Here is a 24377-nt window from a genome sequence, read left to right as displayed (position 1 = left end):
GGTTCTTGTCTGATAACTGAACCAGCTGGGCCACCAGAAGGAGTGGGCATCCGCTCTCCCTGACCCGTTTGATGACGTGGTGATGTGGAATCATCGAGACGGGGGGAAAGGCGTAAAGGGGGCGGTTGGGCCAGGGATGGGCCAGCGCGTCCCTGCTCTTCGAGAAGAACACTTCACAATGGGTATTGGTTCTCGAGGTGAAAAGGTCGACTACGGCCTCGCCGAACACACCCCATATCAGACTGACCGTCTGTGAGTTCAGGGACCACTCGCCTAGGGGAGTGTTGCTCTGTGAGTGCATATCCGCGCCCAAATTCTGGACACCGGGGATATGCGCTGCTCCCAGAGAGCTCAGATTGGTCTGTGCCCATTAGAGGAGATCCCTCGCCATAGCATGCAGGTTCCCTGACCTGATGCCACCCTGACGATTTATGTAGGTCACCACTGACATGTTGTCCATGCGAACTAAGACGTGGTGAGCTCTGAGGTTTGACAGAAATGCTTTCTGGGCCAAACCAACTGCTTTCATCTACAGACAGTTGATGTGTAAGCTCTGCTCCGTGCTCGACGAGAGGCCGGAGGCCGGCTTGCCCTCGTGCAGTGTTCCCCAACCCAGGTTGGATGCGTCTGTGAAAACTACTTTCCTCCTGGAAACTGTTCCCATGGTAACACCCTCGTGATACCAGTCCTTAGCCCTGCCCGACTGCCATGCATGGGACGGCACACGGCGTTTCAGCCAGTGCTGCAGCGGGCGCATGCGCACTAATCCCATACGGAGTACTGACGCTGCTGCTGCCATGAGACCGAGAAGTTTCTGAAATTTCTTAGGGGGCACGCGTTCGCACGCTCTGAACGAGGTTGCAAGCGTCTGCACCGAGAGCGCGCCGTCATCGTCACTGAGTCTAAAACTGTGCCCAGAAAGACCACACTCTGGCTGGGGGTCAGTTTGCTCTTTGAAACATTTGAAACATTGATTGTGAGATTGACGAGGGTTTATCTGAATGTGAAAGTATGCATATTTCAGATGCATTGTAACAAACCAATCCCCCGGGCGAACTTGCGTGTGGATGTTTGATAGTTAACATTTTGAAAGGCCGTCTCATAAGAGCCTTGTCTAGAGCCTCAAATCTAGAATGGGTATGAGGCCGCCGGCTTTTTCGGGATTAGGAAATAGCATCTGTGGAAACCCGAATGTTTTAACAGAGGGGGGACTAGCTCTATCGCCCCTTTTGCTAATAAATACAATAATAAAATCCCCAGCCACCTGAACTGAACAGGGAGCTGTGGGAAGTTTTGCAGGTTTTTTCGAGGGTGGTCCGGCTAGCGCGAAACACGTGCCCTCTCTCTTTACCTGTGGTGCTAGGACGACTTCGGCGGCGCTGCGTTGAGCACGACGCTGGTTCGCGGGCCCTGGCACCGGTGGGTATCCGCCACAGTGCGGGGCTGAGAGACCTGTTTCGTCGGCTTAGCTGGCTGTGGTGCAGACGGGGCGGGCTTCGGTTTGCTCGACACGGAGCTCGAGCGCTTCGGCAAGAAGTGTCGCATAGCCTGGGACGCCTTCTGTGCCTCCATGTACCTCCCTGAGAACCCCTTCAACCCCAGGCCGAAGAGGTCGGAGCTGGAAACCGGGTCGTCGAGGAACCTCGTTTTGTCAGCCTCCTTAATCTCGGTGAGATTAAGCCAGAGGTGGCGCTCGAGCACGACCAAGCTCGCCATGTTCCTCCCGATGGCCTGCGCTGTAGACTTGGTAGCACGCAGGGCTAGGTCCGTGGCGCTTTGGAGGTCCCTGGAAGGCCTCGGGGTCCGGGCCAGCCTCGTCCATGGATTGGAGGAGTTTGGCCTGGTAGACCTGCAGTACGGCCATCGTGTCCAGGGCCGAAGCAGCCTGTCCAAGGCCGAAGCAGCCTGACCGGAGGCGGTATACGCACATCCAGCGAGGGCTGAGGTGTTTCGGCAGGGTTTGTTGGGGTGCACATCTCTAGTTCGCCAGCTAGCAGCTGCGTTCGGGCAGAGCAGAGTGGCCACGGCCTCTTCGAGGGGCGGTAACTACTCATAGCCCTTTTCCGCCGCGCCGTCCACGGAGGAGAGCGTTGCGGAAACTGCAGATCCCACACGTGTTGAATAAGGAGCGCGCCACGCCTTGGTCAGCTCCTCGTGCACCTCAGGAAAGAACGGTGCAGGCCTGTGACGAGGGGCTTGCTGGCGCCCCGACAGGAACCAGCCATCCAGCCGGCTTCGAGGAGGTTCCTCGGGTGAGGCCCAGTCGAGGTCCGTGACGGCCTGTGTCAGGATCCGAAGCATTTCAGCGTCGGAGTAGGTCCTGGTAGCTGGCACGCTGGCTTCAGACTGGGAAGCAGTGACGTGGTCGAGAGAGCCCGGCCACTCCTCCTCTGATGCAGCAATGGAGATGCTGTCGTCATGCTCGACGGATCCGCCGAAGGAGACGAGGCCCGCCACGTGGGTGGGGGTACGCTGATCTCCTTCGAACAGGACTGGTGAAGGCGCTCGAGCAGGGGAAAGTGAAGCACGCAAGGACGCGGCCGGCGTGCGTTCACAAACCTCCATGCTCTCCGGTTGCCGCTGGTTGTGGCGCTTCTTCCTCCTCGGCGGAAGTAGGGCTGGAAAGGGAAGCGCAGGTGGAGTGGCGTCACCGTCTCGAGAGAGAGAGCTAGCCGCGTCCACAGGACGGCGATGGGCATGCTTTCGCAGACCGAACATCCGCCGACAGAGAGTGCATTCTCCACGTGGTCGACTCCAAGGCATGAAATGCAGCTCGAGTGATCGTCGGCCTCATGCAGCTTGCCGCACGTGGCACAGGTTAGGCGAGGCATTTGAAACAATGCTTCGCAATAGTAGAAAAATGATATGCATAGTTTCCAGGAGAAAACGGCAGAAGGCGTAGTCCACTGAAGAGATCGCTCAGACTGAAGGGCTTGTTCGACGGCGATAGCTCAGTAAAAGTTCAGAGACGTGAAGTTGTCGCTGAAGAAGTAAAATCTGCTATAATGGCGAATTCGGGGGAATATTATAGGCTATGGCCACGCCCCCTTTACGGGCTCTGACGTGTAATGACATAGGGCTAGCTCATTGGTCGTACGTCAGAGGCGCCCACGCCATTGGATGTGCAGTTGCCGCAGCACAGCCTATGAGCGAGCCAGACGCTCAATGTGCTAACTGTGCAGCTGCAAATGCGCTTTACATACAAGCTTCAGTAAATCGAGGAAAAGGAGTTCCCCCACTGTGTATAGCTACGCAATACGAAGTGACGGTTTGAAAGGGAACAAGAAGCACTGCGTAATTCTGAGTATGCAAAAACTACACCAATGTTTGTGCTAATTAGCCCTCAGTAGACATTCAAAAGGTGACCTGAGACAAATATTTTGTTAACTTGAAATTACTTCAGAATTTCAAGATAGATTTACTTTTCACAGTCATGATTTAAAGTTGTGTAGGTTTCTGTACAGTATATGTGACAGTTTTGTCACTGTAATACAAACACAGAGAACTAGATCAGAAAAAGGTAACGAAAGGGATAATGTTTCTTTCTCGAGTTGTGGAAGGCGGTCATTATCTTATGCTATCATGTCATGGTGTACCTAGTGTAATGGATGCATGTATAGTGAAGTCTGATCTCTCTGCAGCTTCTTGTACTGAGTTTATGGCTGTGGTAAAAAAAAAAAAAGTTAAATATCAAGGGCACCTCATTTCACACCACTTGCAAATGTCATTTAAATATAGATATGTGGAAATGTGTTCACTAAATGGACAAAGGTGTTTGTTCTCTCTTTCTTAATTTGCTCAGAACCACGTTGTTTCAGTCTGGCATTATTTTTTTTCTTACAAGACACAAAAGATGCTAAGCAGAACGCACAAGCAATTTATTAAACCAGGAAAGTTAAAACCAGGACTGTGATTAAGTTAGGGTGATTAACACTGGAAAGCTAAAAAAAAAGTGCAAAATGCTATATAGTATATAAATATATGTGAGTTATATTTCATGCCTTCTCAGAAATAGGCTTTTACACATTCTCTTGGTTCTGCTGTCAGCATTGCATATTTTTTGGTCATATGTGACTAACATTTGTCTAAAGTAATAATAATAATAATAATAATAATAATAAATGGAATGATGCATCTCACTCAAGTTTTTGTTTATCGATTTCAGTAACCTGACTGTTAATTGAGACTTTCACTTGTGGAATTAATTAATTATGGCTCATGGGAAATAGCATATTTGTACAGTTGTGTTGGTAACTAAAAACTTTTGCTTTTGCGGGATGATACATCTGCACCCGCTAGGTGTCAGTATAAGTCCAAGAGGGCTGCCATATCAGCCAGCACAACTTAAACAAGAAAATATGGAGTACACTTATAAAATGAGTTAGAACCAGCAGGAAACAATCCATTTTCTCTGTTGTCTTTGAATATTAAAGTGTTATCCACTCCATTTAATTACGCTTTATTGTTGCGCTACAGTCTATTTTAAAAATACCACCCAGACACTTCACACAACTCCTAATTCTTACCATCCATTAATTTAACTTGTTTTCTCTCCCTCTTCCAGTTCTCACAGTATCTTAGACATGAGGAGGGGCTGGTTGCATGATTGAAGGTTCTGAAAGAGAGATGCTGAGACTCACTTTGTTTACAGCAGTCAGTAATCTCTTTTCTGCTAATACTGCAGAGCACTGACACGGATCTCTTTATTTCTTTCCCGTATCTTGTCTTTCTCTCTCTTGCCCTCTGCTTCTCTCATTTTCTATCTCATCCTGCTGTGAATGCTTTCTCAACTCTTGTACTTATCTCTCCTTGTTTCTCCCCTCCCTTTCTCTCTCTGTCTCTCTCTCTAAAGGGGTGGGGAATGTTCTTGTGAAGAGAGCAGGTGCAGTGCCCCCCCCCTCTCTCTCTCTCTCTCTCTCTCTCTCGCTCTCTTTCTCTCTCTTTCTCTCTCTTTCTCTCTCTCTCTCTCTCTCGGCATCAGCAGTAGGGGATGGTAGAAGGCTGTCTGTGTATGTGTCTGGCTGCAGTGTCGTAGGCTTGAGCCACGTTAAAATCCCACAGGAGATTAGAGCAGGCACACATGCTAGCCCGGACTTTTAAGACATGGCAGCCCTAGGAGGGAGCAACAGACAGGCAAAACAAATACAGCCGTAGTGAGGAAAGGATGAATGTTGTATCATGGAAAACCTGCATACTGTCTTTTTTTAACCTTTTTCTTTTTCTGTCTGTCTTCGACAAGCTCACTCCTCCCTCCCTCGCTTCCTCCCCTCATCACGCTTCTCCTCTTCCTTTTCTCTCTCTCTCTCTCTCTCTCTCTCTCTCTGTCTCACTCATTCTCTCTTGCGCGCTCTCAGTGGAGGAATGTAGATAGAGGCTGAGCATATACCCACTGTTTTGCACGATATCAACGGCTCACTCAACGGCAGTGGGTCGCTCATCAGGCACTGTTCAGAACGGATTTGCACTGCTAACGGATTTAATCATCCACCGTCTCCTCCTGGACAACTCTGCACATGCCACTGCCTCCTCTACCGGGTTTATTTCTCAGCTTGCACGTATTAGGTCTGTGCTGCAGGTCCCTTGTTCCCTTAAGGATGCTATAATTCATCAGGAGCTTTGCTTGTGGAAAAGGGGACATTATTGCTTCATGGTCAACGGTGAGTCCTCCTGCGTGAGGGAACTAGCTTCCTGGGATATGTATAGCTGACTCAGCGTTCAAATACAAGTCAGATCGAGACCTTGAAAAAGGAATTGGTGTGAATGAAACAGGAAAAATATGAGTCAGTGTTAAACTTTTACTGAACTCCACCTTTAAATATTGCAATGCATGGAGGGACAAGATCAGAGGATAAATCTTACCGTGGTGTCATCTGCAAAAAGAGGGATTTGATAATCTGACGACAGAGAGTGCTGCTGCACGGCTGGTGCTCGGAGACATGCAGATGATTTCACTCCTCCCTTTCCTTCCACCTTCTTTGCTCGGCACCTTTATTTAACATTTGTACTGTTTTGGTGATCTTGTGGTGAGCTGGAAGTCGTCTGGTTGTTATGGTGGAACTGGACTAAAGGACTGTCTTTTTGCTGGATTCTGCAACCGCTGAGATTTCTACCTCCGGAATTCTACTGGGTGTATGTGTTGTCTGATTGGGAGTGCCTGTATGTGTATTAGTGTGTGGCAGTATGTGGATGTGATTTGTCTGCCTTTAAGTGTACATAATTATTTCTGTTCTTTTCTGTTCACAATTATTTGTTCTTGCGGTTGTCTTTTACTTTACGTTTTTTTTCCAATGTCTGGCACTTCTGGCCGGAATTTCACCTTGTGCTGTCCATGTCTGCTTTGCTCTCGGCCTTGGGGTTAACCCTTAGTGTGCCACGGGCGAGATGAGTGACAGCTCGGGAACCGTGAACAACTCGGGGGCTATGGTACTGGAGGAGCCCGATGGGAGAGGTGGCTCCAGTGGACGTGAACAAGCCCAGGCCCCTGTGCGTGGTGGCATTTTAAGGTGTGGGAGCTGTGCCCTTTGGCCCCGCCAACAGACCTGGCTCTGTGTGGTTCCGCTTCTCATTGGCTTCATAGGCCTGGGGCTCAGTCTCATGCTGTTGAAATGGATCGTAGTGGGTTCTGTGCGGGACTATGTGCCCACAGACTTGGTGGACGCCAAGGGTATGGGCCAGGACCCCATTTTTCTGTCCAAGCCTAGCACTTTTCCTAAGGGATCTGACACCACCACCACTACAACCACTATTGGTGGTGTCAGCTCGGTCAGCCCCACCATCACCTCAGTTGTGCGGAGCAGGACTCGAACGGGAACTCCTCTTAACATTCCTCCTAGAGGCAGCGGGGCATCCGGCAGTCAGGTGACACAGAAGAGCCCCTCTACTCGGTTTGTCACACGTAATCCCACCTTTACGACCACTGTGGTCTCTACCACCACGTCTACTGTCCATACGTCCACATCCAGCCCCTCTCCCTCCAACCCAGCAGTCCTAAACGACTCCACCCAAATGTGGACCAGAGAGCAGTCATCCGAGAGGCATGTGACCACGCCTGGTCGAACCTATGTCAGCCGCAAGACACGTAAGTTTGATACTTTATTATCAGTTCTTGCTGGTTTTGCTATGGCAAGAGCTGTGGAGTTCTAGTGCTGTTGGGGAGTATTGGTGGTCAGACAGTCTTTGTTGACTTGCTTTGCAGATTGCAGTGTTGCATGGTCCTGTTAGCACATGTATATTGTGTTAATGACATCCCAGAAGCGAAACATCACAGACTCATTGCCGCATACAGTCCTGTCTATCATGTCGCCAGGGAGCGGCAGAAACACTAATGACAAGCAGCGACTCTGGCCACTCCCTGTGTTTCAAAATGTGATATATTGAATCAAAAAATATGAAGAGAATTTCATTAGTATAATAGTGTAAAAAAGGTTTGTTTTTTATTTTATAATTTTTCAGTGGCCCCAGCACATGAAAAAGCTTGTATCAGAATGTCAGTTACTTTAGGGAACCTCAGAATATGTTTTCTTTAGCTCTGCGTTTGCCGATATCTTTATATTGGGTTACTTGAAAAGCTGTGAGCAATGGGTCTAATGATGGAGCTAACCTTTGCTTAAATTTTTAGAATTGACAAATATTAAACAGCACATTCTGTTGTTCATTTGAAAACAACAGGAGCCTCTGAAAATACGAAAAGTGTATTGTGTGCTAATGTTACGTCTCAGTGTAATATCAGTGACATTTTAATTTTATATGAATGCAGAAATGTATTAATGCATCGTCATGCCTGATTGCTCGCACCTGATCACAGTATATTACCTGACACCAAGATATGCTGCCCATATGTGATTGCGCTGTGGCATTATAGTGGCTAAACTGTAGTCATCAGAATCCTCAGATACAGATGCATTCACAAATAATGATCACATTAATTTGCATGCAGTAGACAGCTGTTCACAGTGACATTTAGGTAGTTTGAATACTTGTCATAAGGATTACAACGACTCTTTTTCCACTGTCAGGCCAAACCATTTTCTTTGCTTAAACCGTTCCATTCTGTGACGATTCGGGCCACCCAGCACTGATATGATTTTTGCACTGTGGGGCTGATAATGGAGATCTTTAGGATGTAATATAAATGTGCCAGTCGTTGCCTTTGTAATGCAAGAGTTTACAGACAATATAAGATGTAAATGGCAACCATGTTATTAGAAGATGATTGGATATTTCTTTTAATGTTATTGTTAATTAGTGTTTATGTCGCTCAAATTGTCTGCTTTGCTAGCGACAGAGAAACAAATCCTGAGTTGTGACATCACTACACCCATTCTACTAGCAAGGTTCAGGGCGGTTAGCCAACAGTGAAGAGAATTTCTGGGCTGAGAACTGTTTGTAATCGTGCCGTGTCGTACATGGTTCAAGTGGAAATACAACTGGAACCGTTCTTTACCATTCTTAGAATCATTCGGACCGACGATCGTAAAGTGGCATTTGTAGGAGTTTTTGCTATGGTGCTGTAATATCGTAATATCGTTTAAAGCCTTTCTCTTTGAATTCAGATGGTAATATTGGATCATGGATGGTGTTGGGTAGTAAGAGGTTGTCATGCCTCACCACTCTGAGATTATTTTACTCTCCATGCTTAATCCAGATAATTTACCTTCATTCAAGAAAGCTGCCACTGTAGCAACTACAGCTAGTCTTTACAACATTTACATTGTAGTTATGTTGGAAAAGTCGCTCTGTATTTTCATCTGGGTTTTTACAAGTAATTTAAATCTATAGAGCATTAACTACATTTAAGATACCATTTCTACGATGCAAATTTTTGTTTGTTTGTTGATGAATAAATAAAAAAGCAGGTAAGGACACAAAATCAAATCACAATATATAATAGTGTGAATATTGAACTGCAAAAAGACTATTTAAATATTAATCCTGCATGTTCTGCTTGTCTTTCTGTGAATGAATGGCACAAACACGCTGTTTCATTTACAACACAACACAACACAACACACACACACACTGAAGCATGCGTGGTGCTCGCTGTGTTTTCAGCCTCTGTCATCTGACTGAATGAATGAATTAATGGAAAAGTTGCTTGAACTACATCTCCAGAGCTGCTCTGAGAGTCACTTCATGAACATTTTACCAAACTATCGTCATATCATAAACGCAGTAACGCACAGAAACTAAAAGATCCTCACGGCAACCCGTCAAAATAAAACTTCGGTTTAACTTTGTGACAGAAATATATTCCCTGCTGTACAGTAGAATTTAGCTTTGTCTCAATGTTATAATAATACTGACACAAATAATAATATTGTTAAAACTTAATTTTTTTTTAAATAATGAAACTTTTTAAATGAGTTTTTGTTTTATTTCATATGATTAAAAATAAATTAAAATATAAACTAAATTAATGTTCATTTCATTGCCCAAAATTTTAAATGCACAACACAGAATTTCAGAAAAAAAAATACATGCTTCCTGATTATTCACATTTTATTAAACCATTAAAGTGGAATCCAGAAAACATAGAGAAAAGAGAAAACACAGAATTTGGAAAAAACAAAACAGAATTTGAGAAAAATAAAGTTTTTAATAGGGCCCCAAACATTTACTTTTGTTGTTAAATTCTATGAGTTTCATTATTACAATTAATTAAACATGATTTTTAATTGCTTAATTTTCATTTAACCATTAACATTGAGTCTAAAAATGTTTTACCGGAATTTGGGAAAAAATAAAACTTAATTTGTCAAAAAATAAAACTGCTTTCTTAGGGCCCTAGAGACTATGGAAAAGTCTGCAACAATGCCAGCAAGTATGCAAGCTGTTGTCAAGGCCAAAGGACACCATACAAAATATGACGAATATTTTTAGTTATTACGTGAATAAAGACTGTTTAGTCAAGGGCTGGGTAGCTTGTGTGTGCGTGCTGTCCATTTCAGTTGGCTGACAGGGGATATCTTAATCCTTTGTGTCCCCTAGCAACACTTGCCTACCTTTATCAATAGCACAGAGAAAAAGATAGCTAAAACTTTTGTGATCCAAATACGTTTGAGAGCTCACAGCTGTGACATATCTTAAATCTCATTACTGCTCGCCATACATGATATTACAGCTAGAAACAGATATTTCAGTGACTTTCCAGATGAAGAGACCATTTTGTTTTCCTAGAATAATTGTCCACAAGATTGGCCGTGGTGAATTGAGTGGCCTGTGGTTTAGTTTAATGAATCTGTTAGTTTTGTTTGGTTGAGGACATGGAATTTCTGTTGCTACTGCCATGTATCTGTTAGCAGCTAATACAATGAGCATAGGTAGTTAGAGATTAATGCAAATTTGCAATGAGTGCTGGGGGCACTTTACGATGAACTAACCATATAAAAGCCATATCTCAATGTGATCAATTGTAACATTAAATGAAAACAGCTTTGGTTGAAACTGGCTGACACTATTCCTGGTTCCAGCTGACTGCCATTTAATGACCATTGATTCTTCCTTTGTTTTGTAACATCAAGCTGATTGCGAGGATTAGTTAATGTCATCTAGCACACTGTATTGGGCATTTACTACACTGTCACACTATTTGGTCTCAACATACAAATGAGAGTGTAATCATTTGATGATTCTGACATTAAATCAATGCTGTGTTAAATGACAAAATCATTCAGAATTTATGTTTAAAGATGAGGTGATTTATTTGCCTTGTCTGTATATTTCCTGTTTTAATAGAAAGCCATAAAAGCACTCCCTTCCAGTACCATTAGAGCTTAATTTCACTATTAAAAAAAATACATATATGTCACTTTGATTTATCTTTTTAAGATTTCCTAAAGGAGGGATGAAGCTTTAAATATTAATGCTTAGAAAGGGAAACATGTTCAATATGTAGAAGAGCATGTGAATAATTGACAAGGGTATGCTGAAAAATTATCAGGGAAAAGGATGAGAAATGTGCAGGGTTTTATAAATAGAGGTGGAGGAGAGGACGATAAAAACAGGCAGTGGTGACTGCTCCACCCTGTTATGAATGCCTGTGTGGCCGTGCACATTCTACTTTCACTTTCAAATTAGCCTGCAATTGCTTAAATAGTGTGTTCATTATTATTATTCCAAATGAAAAAAACAACTAGAAAAACACAACTAACCCTTTGCAGGTTCCCTATTAGCATGTGTTTAAATCCAAAGTATTGCAAAATGGGTGCTTTTTACATTCGGCTTTGAAATCAAATCTTTCGCCATCGTCTTGACAGTCAGCTCCCCACGTGATGCCTAAGATTAACATCTCTGACTGACTACTTCCCAGAAGCCTATGCATCATTAGTTATGATTAATTAAACATCTCATTCACAGGGTAAACTGTCCATTTATGTTGGTCAATGGCTATGTTTACAAGCAACCAAATAATCCGTTAGTAATCGGATTGATGGCTCAATCGGACTGAAAAGCCTTCATGTAAACACCTTAATCAATTCCGATTGAGCTCGATCTGAATTAAATATCAATCGGATTTCATGGTGGTGGTTTATTCCTTTTCTAATGGGATCGAGAGAACATGTGAACACTTGATCGGATTGAAAACCGAACCTGAAAGGACTGCACATGTGCAATGACAATAAATTGGGTAATGACGCATGACGCGCAGAACGAGCTGTTCTTCCCGTTGAATAAAGTGTCAATATAAATGAGTGTCCTGTCATTCTAAAATTCTCCTTTCACTCCGTGTCTGTGAAGTGGAGCAGGACAACTCTCATCCACAGACGGCATTTTACTGCGTGAAAAATATAAACAGCACGGCACAACGGTTTATATGCTTATTTACACCAAATTATGAATTATCCAGAAATGGATAAATATTAAGTCTGCTGTTTAAAACAAATTACGAATCAATGTAGGACAATAGTTAGTATGCGCAAACAGCGGGAAACTGTTTGTTTGTGCAGTGTGCGCATGTCAAAAAACCTATTCTGATTTGAAGCATCTGACATATAAACGCGCACATCAACCCGATCACATGTTTACCGTTTATGTAAACTACATTCAGAATTCATTCCGATTGAAACAAAAGTTGTGCATGTAAGTTTCACGACCTTCTATTTTTCATGCTTGTAATGTAACCTTATTTCTTCCAATGATTAAGAGTCTTAATGTTCTAGATACTATGGAAATGAATGTCATGCCATTTGACCACTTTGTTCAAAACTTTCCTTTTTGCATTTTTAAGTTGAAATTAGCATAAAAAATGTTGACAGCTGACATTTCTGAATGAGGGATGCCTTTGAGAAAATAACAGTAGCGATTATAAACTCCTGAATGCCTAGCAGGATATTTGTGAAGTGTTGAACTTGTTCAAATGCAAATCATTTCTGCATTTTCCATTTAGTTACGCACCAAGGAGTGCAATATTCTTGAATCGTGTGAGGATTAGCACTTTTTTGAACCCCCCTACCCCAGCTTCTTGTTTCTGGAGGTAATAAATACGTATCGCAGGAGAATTGCTTAAATCGTTGGTGATAAAAGATGCATGGGATGTTTATAAGAAAACAATAAGCTGTTCATCAGCTATGCTGGAGGCAAATGTTAGAGGAGGAAGCTTTGTCTTCATTACCACAGGTTTAGTTTCTGTCACAGGGATTGGGCGTCTAGATCAGTCATATAGACTATCATTACAGGCAAGGTTTGGAAATAGATCTTTCATTGATTCCATGAAGATAGAGATACTTGTTTATGACATTTAATTCACAGAGCTCTCAATTAACTAATAGCTGCATTAAGTCTTAATGATGCTTTCTGACACAGACTAATGCTTTTTTGTGTGCATTCTTCACATTGCAACAGTGCTTACTCTTTTCTGTACTCATCATCTGAATCAGTTTATAATATTAATATTATGCATGCTATGAAAAATAATATATCATAATTTTGCTTGTCAATTTATTCCATCTTGCATTAAAGGGATAGTTCACCCAAAAATGAAAATTCTGTCAGTATTTACTCACCCTCATGTTGTTCCAACCCCATAAGACCTTTGTTCATCTTCGGAACACAAATTAAGATATTTTTTATTAAATCTGAGAGCTGGATCACTCCTCCATAGGCTTCTGAGGGATTGACACTTGCCAGCCCCGAAAAGTTGTTAAAGACATCGTTAAAATAGTCCAAGTGACTACAGTGGCTCAATCTTAAATTTATCAAGCGACGAGAATACTTTTTGTGCGCAAAAACAAACAAAAATAACGACTTTATTTCAACTATTCCTTTCCTTCTCTGTGGGCCTCAAGTCAGTTAACGTAGTGTGATTGCGTAGAGTTACGTCACACGTATCCTCACTATTGGCCGACGCTGGTCATGTGTGTGATGCCTGTGACGTATAACAACAGAAGCTTACGCTATTACACTAGTGAACTGACTCGAGGCCCACAGAGAAGGAAATGAATAGTTGAAATAAAGTTGTTTTTACGTTTGTTTTTTGCACACAAGAAGTATTCTCTAAGTTTGATAAACTTAAGATTGAGCCACTGTATTCACTTGGACTATTTTGACGATGTCTTTAATAACTTTTCGGGGAACAAGTTTCAATCCCTTAAGAAGCCTATGGAGGAGTGATCCAGCTCTCAGATTTAATCAAAAATATCTTAATTCATGTTCCGAAGATGAACTTAGGTCTTACGAGTTGGAACAACATGAGGGTGAGTAAATACTGACAGAATTTTCATTTTTGGGTGAACTATCCCTTTAAGGATGTTTAGATTTTTTTACATGGAAAAAAAGACAAAACACTTAAAGATTTTTTTTTCTTCTCAGTGCAGTGTTAATTACATGTGATGTCATTAGCTCTATTCACTGCTTTTTGTTTCTCCCACTACTCTTTCATTTCTTCTCTTTTGTCTCGTGGTATCCTATGCTTTTGCAGGCATACTTCCAACCCTTTAAAATCTGTGGACAAACGAATATTAAGTTGCTTTGGCGGGTTGCCTTGGTCACTTGATGGCATTCAGGCTTTTCAGCCTAATAGCACATTGTGACTTTAAAAAGAGCTGACCGGCATGACAAATGAGGACCACAACCCTCAACTAACATTGTACTGAAGCCCAGCCAATCAGAGATCAGGGATAATGTTTTCTCTCAGCCCAAAAATACAGGCCAGTATAACGGAACACAGCCTCACTATCAATTTTGTTACTGTTGTAGCTTAAACCCTATTGAATATCCAAGCCAATACAATAGAATGATGTAGAAAGATCTACCTACCTTACAACCACAATAGTATCATTCTTATTATAGTAATACATTAGAAATCAAGAAGTCATGAAAGTGAATGACTGTAGAATGCTGTAGACTGTCTACCTACCTTACAACCACAATAGTATCATTCTTATTATTGTAATACATTAGAAATCAAGAAGTCCTGCAAGTGAATATAGTAGTAGTAGTAGTACAAGTCTTAAAAACAATAAAATACGGAAGTATTTACGAGAAGCAAAGGTCCAGGGAGAACACGCATTTCCTATAAAATGAAAGTCTTGTGGTTATGGAAAGACATGGGTGAGTAATTAATGAGAGAATTTTTAGTTATGGGTGAACTAATCTTTTAACATCAATGGAATCTTTCCACTGCACAAAAGGTTCTTTATAGTGGAAAAAAGCTCTTTATATTATTAAAATGTTCTTTTTTATTGAAATAAGAAAATGGTTATTTTAACGAGTGTTTACTGAAAGGTTCTTTGGGGAACTCAAAATGGAGGTTCTATGGCATCACTTAAAAATAAAGGTTCCAAAATAGATTTCACAGAGTATTTTCATGGAAATACGGAGGAGATTATAATACCTGACCAATAAAGAGATAAAAATATGCTCTGTTGGCATAGTACATTGGCATATATCTGTAATAATTAATTCAAATCATCATGTCCACAAATTAAATAGCTCTTGGGATTAACTTAAAGAAGGTGATTTACACAATTAGCAAGCCTTTTCTTCTGCAGTGGCTCATAGAATAATTCTTCTGCATATCCATTTCGGTCATTTGCTGTATATCTTTGTGTATGTTTGTGGCTGGTTTGCGTTGTCCCCTTTCAGCGCTACCTAAGGGATAAAAGAGTGCATCACACTCCCAGAGTCTGTTATGAGATATTGATTCACATGTGATTGTCTACGAGACTTTTGCCTCTGAGCACTTTGACTGACATCAGTTTTAGTGTCACAGGTTTGATTGCTCATGCACAGCACTTTTCTCTGTTCCTGGGCTTGTTTTAAGGAGCCACACAGCCCTGTCCTTTGTAAGTGCACTAGATATCACAAGCAATTTCATAATAATTCAATTTCACCCCTCAATTTGGTAGAAAAGCGGCATGAAATTGGATAGGCTTTGTTTTAGGCATTTTCATTTCAAAACGGCCACATTAGCCTATTGAAGCCTTTTCCAAAACTTGCTCGTCCACACTGAAACAAAAAAAGCTTAAATAATCTTACTGCGCATGTGTAAAAGATGATAAAAGCTCACATAGATAATACTGAGAGACCCGACATAATAACGTTTTCATGCTATAATTTTATTAGTAAAATATTCCACCACTTACTGGTGCGTTGTTTACACTCAAAATTGTTATTCCACTGCCCTTAAGTTTTGCTGCAGAACAAAAATTTAGTTGTCTTTGCAGAATGTCATGTCATCTCTTAATTAATTTTCCATCATCTTTGCAGGAATATAATATGAAGATTGTACAAAGTAACATTTCTTTTTAAGAACTATGAAAATAACCAGAAAACGAGATCTATAAGTAGAATATGTGTCAACTAAACATGCGTCATCGTTGTTGAATACCTCTGTTTTCACATTTCAAACTACAATGCAAAAAAGGCATTTTCAAATGCATCCTTTTGGGAGAGCGTCTTCAAAAAGCTTAGTTTGCACAGGACAAAAATGCAGTCTCCGTTTGGACTGAAGAGAACGTAGAAAAAAAGATGCATTTTCAAATCTGGATTAATGAAGACGTAGCCTTAGGATGTTTCCTCGTCATCATTTGAGTCTCTATTTTCCTCTTTTTCAATGAAGTAGTGTCAACATTCATACTTGGAATATCTCAACGCCTGCTGTACATGATTTGCTCTCCCACACTAGTCTGACAGATGTAGTTTGACTAAATCTGTCAAAGTACAGATTTAGATTCTCCCATTCTAGTTTGACTAAACAAGAATAAAGACTGCGAGTATTAGAGCTGTCTGAATGATGCAGCTGCAGTGGGGGTAAGTCTTTCTCATTGCCCCGAGGGAACGATCCTACAGCCATGACATGATCCCTTATGCCTGAACTTATTTAGGCTGCTTAGAGCATTCTCTTTTTGCCTCTCTCTCCCTTTCTATCTCTCCTCCAATATGCTGGTTGGTGGCTAATGTGCTCCATGTGCTCTCCATTTAGGTCTCTCTCCCTCACTTTTTCTCTTTTGCCTTCTCCTCATTCTCTCGTGGTTACCAAGGCAGATCTGTCACAGAGACACTGCACCTCAGGACATGGCTTCATACACCGTGACGGCATCCAGCCATCACACTCTCAGCTCAGATGGCAGATTAAAGACATGCAACCACAAACACACACGTTTTGATGTCTTACCGGGGTTGATGAATGGTGGAAATGGAGCGAGTGTTTTGCACGGATGTGTGGTCCGAGCTCTCCCACGGTGAGTGTCTGAGTGTGTACGGGGGAGCGGTCAGCATGGATGTGGACCGTTAGAGGCCATATGCGTTTTTCTTCCCTCTCAGATCTGTCTGGCATCAGCAGGGGTGAACACATCAGCTCTAGTGCTGCCGTTCTCCCGTTTCAGCCACCTTTCAAACGTTTACTGATGGTTTCTCACTGAGCCTCATGCCTCTGACTCCTCACATACTGTAGATGTGAGTCAGAATTATAAATGACTGCTGTAGTGATGAGATCTAATATGCATAATGCACGATTTAATGTACATTATTTTAAAATGTCAGTTAGTTTTAAATTGGAGTTGTCTGCTCGAAACCAAACAATTTTTTTTTTCATTAACCAAATGCTGATTCCTTCCATAGAGAGTGAAGAATGAAATTAGATAGCCCATTTTATTATATAAAATATAATATATATAACTTTTTTTTGTTATTATTGTATATTTATATTTATTTTAATTATATATTTTTTATTTTCAAAAGGCCTTGGTAATAATTATCGCATAGGGTCAGGGTTAGTATAGGATAAAGTGACAACATATCTTATTTGTCATTGCAGTTGTTTTAAAATATCATGCCACATTGCTTAGCCTTTAAATATTTTTTTTTAACTAGCAACTGTATAGTAACTGCCCTGCTTTACCTGTATTTACTCTATTATTACAGATACAATCGGATGTTATTTTATTTAATATTAAAAATTCTAATAATGTGTATTCTTTATTTTGGATATAAATCAAATAGGTTATTTGTCAGTTGAATAACTGGTGATGTGTTTGCCTAATTTTAAAATGTCTTAAGATCTAAGATATGTTTACTTAAACAGCAGATAATAATGATTACTGGAAAAGTTTTTTTTTCTTTTTATTCTGTATTTAATTTTCCTTGTTTTGAGTAATTTTCAGACATTTTTATAGACAGTGCATCTTGAATTATTTAGTTTTATTGAATTTTAAAAATTACAAAAAAAATGATTTTTCTTACACCATAAATCTAAGAAATTTGGTAAATAGTAATGTTCTTTTTTTATGTGGTTAGAAAAAAAATCTGTAAGTCATTAGGTTTTATGTAGTTTTATTTATCTCACAAATTAATCTGGTTTTAAGAATGGTTAGAGATTCAGCAGAGTTTGAGCTTCTCAATTCTGTATCACAGTTTCCGTGTTGGCCTGGAAATGAGAGTTGATGAAATGGTGGCATTGACTGGAAAATGTTCTTAGTGCCATGCACTCTCTTTAACTGATCTTGTCCGATTTCTTTAGTGGAATACTTTAGGGATCATCAACCTAACTGTAATACCGTATTATAAAACTAGATCCCACTGTCTCACTACATTAGCACAAAGTAGGCCTGTCCAACCACTCTGCTGCTTTCTTATGGTGGCGGGTGAATAGTTTGCCAACGATGAGCCCCATAAGATTCTCTCACTGCCCCATACGATCTCCTCTCCCTCCATGTAGGACACCATTTTAAATTATGCATGTAATATTCTACAGCTTTAAGCTCAGAAACTGTTTTTCTATTGGTGGTGTAAATAATGAATAGTGCAACCACAGAAAGTAACTTCATTCTATCGGTCATTCAAGCCCTATCTCCAGCTCTTTCACTTACCAATTGATAACATGTAGAGGACAGCAAAGAGGGGTAATGATAATGGTCATGTTAAGGATAAATTGCAATTTCTACTCCATTTTAGAATGATCAGGTATTCACAGTACTGTCATTAAAAGCTCATGCTTAGGCAGGACTGCTCAGATCTGACACAAAATGGAGGCAGTGCAGATGAGATGATTGACAGCAGTACTCGAGGAGCCTTAAGAGAGTCACTGGTTCAAAGTTCTTTTGTGTCTGAATTTCTGTCATTTTAGAGTAACAGAGGTGGTGGTGATAGATCGAAATGAATGTTTGCCTTTGCGTAAATGAATAATTTAGAGATGTGACAGTATGACATGTCAAAATTCAGTGCATAGTTCTGAAGAATTTGTGTGTGAATGATCAAAGTTTAGATAAGACCTAGTAATAGGGTAAAAAGAGTACATTTCTGATCATAAGTAATTTCTGTTGTTTTAATATGTGATTTTATATATATATATATATATATATATATATATATATATATATATGAATATATATATGAATATATATATATATATGAATATATATATGAATATATATATATGAATATATATATGAATGATGCTGGGTGTATGTGTTGTTGTTGGTTATTTACTTATAAGTATTAGAGAAAAAATCCTCATCCATCAATCATAAACGACTAGAAATATATTTGCCGAAACATGCTTGATAGGACATGCATTTTAAACAACAGGGTGCCTCAGCAAGACTGCGAATAGTACATTAATAACAGAATATATACTGTTTTATAGCTTACCATTTGAGTTCTGTCATTTCAAAGTCTTGGAAGGGTTGTATTTTGCTCTTTCTCCACAGGAAAAGTAGTTCACTACATTTTGGCAGTTGGATCAGTGGTGTATGCACTGACTGAAATCAAAAAGTGATGGAAAAGGAGCATTTATGTATCTGGTATCTATCTCAGTGACAGCGAGGAGACCTGGGACATTTTGCTGAAGTGAGAGAGTTATTACAGATTACAGACTTAATCTTTTATTTATGGAGACAAATTCCAGCAAGCTGCGCAGTGAGTTCTTATGGCACATGCCAATGTGCAGGCGTCTGATGAGGACCAGCACCCACCCGACTGGAGATAGATGCTGTCTCACTCCATTTTTCATTCTGAGACAAGACCTAGATTTTGAAACATATCTTTTTCACTGTTTTTCCTGCATCTCATCAATTCTATAATGCATTTCTTAACCCAGATGTTCTGTTCGGAGTACCAATGCCATTTTAATACCTCAACAAATGCACTTTACGTTTTAGTTCAAACTCATGTCATAATTTATTCACCTTTCATTGTATGGGCAAAAAAGTTGAAACATTCTTCAATATATCCAAGGTATAAATATCCAAAATAAAAGAGGTTTGGAGCAACATTTGGGTAAGGTAAAAATGGCCGTTTTCATTTTTGGGCGAACTATCCCTTTGAAATTGAAGAATTAAGTTGATAATTAATGTATTATTGTTTTAAAATTAATTTCTAAATTTAAATTATACATTATTGCCCTGACCTTCCTTACATTTATGTATCTGTTATTTTAAGACTTTTACCTTTGTAAGAGCATCACTTTTTTGTTTTACATAGTCCAACACGGTCCAATGGTAAGTCTTACAAGACATGACTTCAAACGAGTTGACCATACCTAACCAAAGAGCCCCATCCCTAAACCCAAGCACTAAACCTAACCATTATTATAATGGACAAAAACAACAATAATAATTATAATAATTATATAGAAAATATAGTTGTGCTGCTTAATATTTTTTTGGGAGAGAGTTATTAATATTTTTATATATGAAAGTATCAAATATTTTTATTGAATAATATTCATGATTATGTAATGAGTAGAAAATGCCTTTACTGTCACTTTTGATCAAATTAATGCATTCTTGCTGAATAAAAGTATAATTTTTTCACAATTATATATATATATATATATATATATATATATATATATATATATATATATATATATATATATATATATACACTGTGTGTGTGTATGTATATTTACTGTATATGCACCGTTTGCGATGGTAAAAGTTGCTAATTCTTATACATTCCAAGTTGTATACATTTGTCATATGTATGTCCTGTGTTTCTCCCGTTATATGTGTATTTGGTTCTGTCCTGTTTCCATTTTCCCGCTCCTCGTTAGTGTTTAGTTTATTCACCTGTTAACGTCATTATCAGTTAATTTGCCCCATCTGTGTCTTGTTTTACTTGTCTGTTCCCTCAGTATTTAAGCCCTGCGTTTCAGTTTGTCCCTGGTCGGTCGTTGTTGCATTATGCCTGGTTGTTCCATTCAGTTCTTACTTGTTCCTGTTATCCTGTTCGTGAAAATGAAAGATTATAATTGTGAACCTGCTTCCTGTGCCTGCTTCAGCCAGCTCATGACACATTTTTATACATTCCATCATCATACGTTGTCACCATCTCCTACAAATTAATTATGAATTGTCACTTTTAGTATGAATGGATTTCGTGCTCTGATCTTTCACTGTCTAAGAACCAAATAATATTAGTTATTACTAGTAAAGAAAATGGGTCCCTGATACCCGTGATGTAAATCTGCAGCTGATTTATGATTTTTCTATCCTTCTTTTGTTTAACTTCTAGTAACTTCCCTGAGCTCTTTGCACCTTTTTCACCCTCATTAGCGTTAGAGACTCTCAGGTGTCCAGTTCCAAACAATTATTAACCTTTAAGGAGAGGCAGGCGCTCAGACCGAGGCACAGTGCTCTGATGTCTGAATCAAATTATTTTGGGGTTGGTGAGAGGGTGATATACGGCCCTCTATGCAGTCAGCATGCGGCCAGTTATTGGTCTCCCTTGATAGGAGTCAGAAAAGTGTGTGCGGAGTGCATTAAAACAAATCAATGGACATTTCTTATCCCATACGTATCCATGTACAATTCAGAATTTCCAATATGTTTCTTGTGTAACCCTCTTCATAGTCCACTGAGTGTGTGTGATGTGTCCTTCACATGTGTACCTTTTATCTCAGCAGGATATTCGGGTGCAGCATCTTGTGCGCACAAGGCATCGTATGATGAAAACGCCTTGTCTAAGTGCTTTTACGACATCAAACAGGACAGCCTTTGGTCTGTATGTGCTTTAATGTGGTATATTTTAGTGACACTTCTAATGCATTCTCATCTGGGATGTTTTATAAATATTTTCAAGTTTTACCATACTTCCCCTAGCATCTTGATGGACGTTTATCCTTTTGCAGCGAGATACTCCGCTAGACGCCGTTGAACATATCCCTGCTCAGGCAACAACTGCTCAATGATGGCCTCAGTCAGAGAGATGAACCTGTCTGTCACAATATACTAGACAGTCATGGATAGACAGCTTTAAGCAGGTTGTAGAAAGTTGTTTGTGTATCAGATATTTCGGCCTTGTCTTTACCAGCCTTGCCCTCACAGTTTGCTCAGTCTGTCTGCGCGCGTGTGTGTGTTTGTTTTTCTTGTGATGGAGTGTACAACCAGGGGCCACAGAGTGATGGATGGTGGAAGAGGACGACAGATCTCTCAGATGGCCGGCCTTTGCCAGTAATGGTGGTGAAATGCGATACCAGGGCAGAGCAGGAAATGGGGGAATAAGCAGGCTCCAGCCTTAATGCTGACAGACTCAAATGGGCATCGTTTTCACTGAACTCCTCCAAAGGCGTTTTTGCAGGGTTTCCGCGGAATAGTCTAGCGCTACCTGTTGTGTAATCTATATATTTTAGCCGTCGGCAGGGCCACTCACCTTTTTCCAGTTTGGCTGCGTGTGGATATAATTATTTGTTTTGGATGGCCACCCCAAACACCAGCTGTTTGGTGACCCCTCCCCCTGACCTTTATCCAAGCCTGTGATTAGCTGAAGCAGGGGAGATGTTATAAATATGTATGAGGCCAAAACCACTGTGGATTTGCATAATACCATATCTGCCTGACATTTAGCTTGTTACATAATCGCTAAATGAGTTTAAAAAAATCTCCTCGTTTAGAACTAATAAATCTGAATGTAGTGAGTTTTGTGTGTGGATGCTGTTAGTGAAGGGCAGTGTCTGTTTATCTTGCCCTCTATGGCCACAGGTGGCCTTCGTGGGGTGGCAGATGGGGATGTCGAGTGGAAGGATAGATGAAAAAAGTTCTCCTCTGTGAATTGTTGATAATCTCTATACAGATTGCTGCAGTTAGTGAAAGAGAGACCGATAGAGACACTAGTGGTGTGTTGTGTAACGTTGTGTGTGTACATAAGCAAACACTTATGAAGGATTAATGAATGCATTAGTCTCTTTGCCAGACAGACAGCGAAAATGCAAAATGTCCACATGCATTTGTGTCTGTGTGTGTAGAGTGTAAAGCTTATGAAAACCACACTAAATGGGAGCAGTAAGCTCATGAGATGAGTTGATAAGTGCTTTGAGTACCTGCAGCGTTGAGATCCGTGTGTGTGTGTGTGTGTGTGTGAAGATAAACAAGAAAAATGACACATGAGAAGCTCCCTTTACTGGAGCCTTGTAACGGTGAATGACTAAATCAATCATTATTGCTCTGGTTTCATGCACATTTGGTTTGATTGAATGCTCTTTACAAAAGCATCATGTACATATAATTTTAAAGGGATGAGTAGGATAAAAGTTTTTCTTGATCTTTTGAGATTTATTCATTGATTATTGTACTATGAAAATGTAATTTTCAGAACTCAAAACTAAAATAATAATAAAATACAATAAAAACATTTATTGTTAGTAATATTTATTACAGTAATATCACAATTCAACATAACCGTTTTCTATTTTAATATATTTTAATATTCCTTAATATACTCCAGTCTTCAGAAATCTGTCACAGCGTGGTGCAGGCAGAAGATGACGAGGGAGAACAAAAATTTCCAATGCAAACTTTTAATCACAATAACATTCACAGGTACAGACAGGCAGAAGGTTCACACACACTTAGTAGGACAGAGATTGGACAAAGAGCATGGTAACACACAGGGCTTAAATACATATGGAAACGGATCAGGGAAACGAGACACAGCTGACAAGACTAACAAGGTAACAGGTGAGACAGATGAACTAATGAGGGTTGCCATTGAAACAAATGAGTGGCGGGAAAGTGTAACAGAGTAAGACATGTGACTAATGAACATACAAACAAACAATACAAAAAAGTCACTGTCATCAAGAAACATTTCTTGAGCACTAAGAAATAGTGATGCTTAATAATTTTGTGGTAACCATGATACATTTATTTTTTCAGGATTCTATTTATTTTATATATATATATATATATATATATATATATATATATATATATATATATACTTATTTTTTAAAAACAGTGAATGGCAGCAACTCTCTCAGGCCCAAATCATGCTTTCATGTTCAAAGCGGAGCTGCATAAAACTATATAAACCATGGGAGACGAAACAAGGCCATTTTCGTACACATAGACAGTCGTACGCCACACACTGACTCTAGTGCTTCTCTGCGATCGTGTCTCTACAGGGACAGCGATGTCATAGTGTCACACACTGCTTGATGATGCCATGCCCTTTCACTGCAGCTCTTTCAGTCAGATGTAATAGTACACGTCTTAAATCTTCCCTGAGTAACCGGTCTACAGTTAAATGCTCCTGTGTTGGGTCAGCCAATAGTCAGTCCCTCCAGTATTTCACGATTTTTGTGTGTGATTTTTGCGATCAAAATGACTGATTTTGTGGTGGTAATTTCCAGAAATTTGTGAAAAAAATTGCGATTTTTATATTTTATAATTAGGACATCACATTTACCATAATAGTATTATGTCAGATGCACAATAGTCGTAAATGACACAAATCACAAACAAAATGCGTAAAGCTTGTTTATTTGGTCTAATCTAATTCTTTTTTTTTTTTAATTGTGCTGTAGCCTATTGTTGTTGCTTGATTAACATTAACAACACTGACAACAGCAGGTTAATTAGGTTACTGTCACTTTAAGGCCTACTACAGTAATGACAAACGTCCCAATCAGATATTACTGATTGTTTTACGTAAATACTTGC

General features: G+C 40.2%; 1 protein-coding gene across 1 annotated transcript in view; it reads left to right on the top strand.

The window, feature by feature from the left end:
• The first annotated feature begins 5023 nt into the window (after positions 1-5023).
• Positions 5024-24377, top strand: part of nrg3a (neuregulin 3a) — a 374168-nt gene continuing 354814 nt past the window's right edge. The window contains exon 1 of the mRNA XM_077237257.1: positions 5024-7078. Coding sequence (XP_077093372.1) covers positions 6382-7078 — 697 coding nt within the window. The 5' untranslated portion in view covers positions 5024-6381. The remainder of the gene's footprint in view (positions 7079-24377) is intronic.

Source organism: Siphateles boraxobius, unplaced genomic scaffold (assembly GCF_051911475.1).
Source record: "Siphateles boraxobius isolate OS27281-9 unplaced genomic scaffold, OSU_SipBor_1 20, whole genome shotgun sequence".
NCBI classification, from domain to species: Eukaryota; Metazoa; Chordata; class Actinopteri; order Cypriniformes; family Leuciscidae; genus Siphateles; species Siphateles boraxobius.
The sequence above is the reverse complement of the archived record's forward strand: the minus strand, read 5'-3'. Positions and strand labels throughout refer to the sequence as shown.